Below are 3,279 nucleotides of genomic sequence, written 5' to 3' on the forward strand. Positions count from 1 at the left end.
AAGATTTAACAAACCTTGTATACATGGGTTCATAAACACGATGTTGTGAGGAGGGGCAAGACACTGGCGGCCAACCACGTGAGCTAATTTTTTGACCGACAGCGGTTTCCAACAAAAAGAGGTTGAGTTGTGCGCAGCTAGTGTCGCGCAGCCAGGAGAAAACAAAAATGTAGAACCCATATATAGCCATGTACGTTTTTTTATACACATTTTTAAAAAAAAATATTTGCATCCAAGGACCACTCAAATGCCGTTATTTCCCCCTTTCCCCTCATCCCTGCCAATGAGATTCAGTTGTGCCCCCCTTTGTCCCTCCCCCCTTGCCCTGTATGTAGCCTGCGTCCGGGGACCAATCACAGTCACTATGAGGTGGCGGTGATGGAGCGCAACCTGGTGCAGGTGCAGAGGCTCCACAGTCACCTGTGCCAGCAGCTGGAGCGCGCTCAGAGCAGACTGGCCCCCGAGCCACGCCCCATCATGCAGGCACTGCCACCGCCGCGGACATTATCACACTCCGCTTCTGGCAGCAGACAGTGAGTTACAGAGAGAGGAGAGAGAGAGACAGGGAGAGAGGGAGAGAGAGAGAAAGAGAGAGAGAGAGAGAGGGTGAGAGAGAGAGAGACAGGGAGAGAGGGAGAGAGAAAAGGAGGTAGAGAGAGAGAGAGAGAAGAGAGAGAGAGAGAGAGACAGAGAGAGAGAGAGAGAGAGAGAGACAGAGACAGAGAGAGAGAGAGAGAGAGAGATGGAGAATTTTCTAGGTTAGGCCTAGGGTCACAGTTGTGTCACTGTCGGCCGAGCTTTTATTTTATTTGGATCAAGTCAAGCTCTCTTCTCCTCTCCTTCTCCTCTCCTCTTCTCCTCATCTATGCTCTTCTCTCTTTTCCCCTCTTCTCCTGTGTGTGTTTGGCCTTGTGCTTCGATGTGTGTGTGTGTGTGTGTGTGTGTGTGTGTGTGTGTGTGTGTGTGTGTGTGTGTGTGTGTGTGTGCTATTATCACTGTGTTGACTCGATTGACTTGACTGTGTTGACTCTCTGTGTCCACCTTTGTCTGTTTGTTTATTTGCACATTGCTTTATTTACGTGTGTGTGTGTGTGTGTGTGTGTGTGTGTGTGGTAACCGTGGCGATAGTGACCGCGTGGAGCTATCGGAGTCGGCCATCGCCCGTAGCTGTGGCGGCTCACACACCCTGACGTACCGCCAGCGCCGCCACACGCGCCTACAGCAGCTCACACACCTCATACAGGCGGAGGAGGAGATCCCTCCGATACGCACGCCACGCACACAGGTAACACACACACACACACACACACACACACACACACACACACACACACACACACACACACACACACACACACACACACACACACACACACACACACAGGTAGCACGCATGCACACACCACACAAACGCACACACCTTATACCTCATACAGGCAGAGGAGGAAAGCCCTCCGCCACGCACGCCTCGCACACAGGTAGCACACACACACACACACACACACACACACACACACACACACACCTCAACCAGGCAGAGGAGGAAAGCCCTCCGCCACGCACGCCATGCACACAGGTAACACACACACACACACACACACACACACACAGGTAGCACGCATGCACACACCACACACACACACACAAGTATCACATGCACACACACACACACACACACACACACACACACACACACACACACACACACACACACACACACACACACACACACAAACATGCCTTCAATGACTTACCTGTGTGTGTGTGTGTGTGTGTGTGTGTGTGTGTGTGTGTGTGTGTGTGTGTGTGTGTGTGTGTGTGTGTGTGTGTGTGTGTGTGTGTAGCCCGAGGAGGTGGACATTCTGGGTCTGGACGGCCACATCTACAAGGGCCGGCTGAACACACTCAACTCTCGGCCAATGAAAAGTCTCAAAGACAGACTACCGGTCATCGTCGTGAAGGAAGGCAAGTACAGATGTGTAACGGATGCCATGACAGGGCTATGAAGATCATGCATGCAGGGCCGGAATGGTAATCTGGCATACAGGGAGGTTTCCCAGTGGGCCGACAGCAGTCACCTGGGACACACACACAGCACAGCCTCACACTGAATCTCTTGTCATCACTGTGCAGTTTTTTTTATGTGGCCACCAGGGGGCTCTGTGCAGGGAGGAAGAAGAGTTTGTCCGAAACACATGCAGATGAACTGTGTGTGTGTGTGTGTGTGTGTGTGTGTGTGTGTGTGTGTGTGTGTGTGTGTGTGTGTGTGTGTGTGTGTGTGTGTGTGTGTGTGTGTGCGTGCAAGGCGCAGGTAAGGGGAGAGAACCTAATGGTGTCTGGTGTGTGTGTGTGTGTGTGTGTGTGTGTGTGTGTGTGTGTGTGTGTGTGTGTGTGTGTGTGTGTGTGTGTGTGTGTGTGTGTGTGTGTGTGTGTGTGTGTGTGTGTGTGTGTGTTTGAAAGTGGAGTTTTAAGCACAAGTTAACAGTGTTGTGCTTATGTGTGTGTGTGTGTGTGTGTGTGTGTGTAGAAAAGGGCAATATTCAGCAGAAGCTAACAGTGTCTCCAAAGACGTCAGAGATGGGCCGCGTGTCGCCAGCTAGACCTCAGAGTGCCAACACACTTCGCAGCCGTTCAGGTAAACACACACACACACACACACACGCACACACACACACACACACACACACACACACACACACACACGCACACACACACACACACACACGGGCGCGCCCACACACACACACACACGGGCGTGCACATGCAAGCACGCACATAGGCCTACAGTACACACACACACACACACACACAGGGTGCAAGTCATACTACTACCTCCTGTCCTTTCTTACGGCACACACACACACACACACACACACACACACACACACACACACACACACACACACACACACACACACACACACACACACACACACACACACACACACACAGGATGGAAATCACACTAATTCATCTGGTGCATTCCTGTTACCTGTAGCCTCTTTCCTCTGTGTCGCACCAGCCTCCACACACACACTCACTGACCTATCTCCTGTGCTTCCGTCTCTCAGCCTCCTCCACCAGCATGAAGGACCGCCCCCTGTCCTCCATTGGCTGCTTGTCCCAGGACGGCGACCAACCACAGCACGGCGACATGCAGCTGACTGTGGACATCACCCAATTGGAGGACGAGCCTTTGACGAGCCTGTGATAGCCCCGTTGTCATTATATATACTTACATAAATTAATAAAGATGTTTACATTTCCTGAGCAAACCAA

The 3,279-nt window shown here is 51.8% G+C and overlaps 1 protein-coding gene across 1 annotated transcript in view; it reads left to right on the forward strand.

The window, feature by feature from the left end:
• The window catches only part of LOC134467135 (glutamine-rich protein 2), a 26,940-nt gene extending 23,661 nt beyond the window's left edge, over nucleotides 1-3,279 (forward strand). Inside the window, exons 18-22 of the mRNA XM_063221051.1 lie at nucleotides 336-533; nucleotides 1,129-1,285; nucleotides 1,845-1,965; nucleotides 2,528-2,635; nucleotides 3,072-3,279. Coding sequence (XP_063077121.1) covers nucleotides 336-533; nucleotides 1,129-1,285; nucleotides 1,845-1,965; nucleotides 2,528-2,635; nucleotides 3,072-3,211 — 724 coding nt within the window. The 3' untranslated portion in view covers nucleotides 3,212-3,279. The remainder of the gene's footprint in view (nucleotides 1-335; nucleotides 534-1,128; nucleotides 1,286-1,844; nucleotides 1,966-2,527; nucleotides 2,636-3,071) is intronic.

Source organism: Engraulis encrasicolus, chromosome 17, assembly GCF_034702125.1.
Source record: "Engraulis encrasicolus isolate BLACKSEA-1 chromosome 17, IST_EnEncr_1.0, whole genome shotgun sequence".
NCBI lineage: Eukaryota > Metazoa > Chordata > Actinopteri > Clupeiformes > Engraulidae > Engraulis > Engraulis encrasicolus.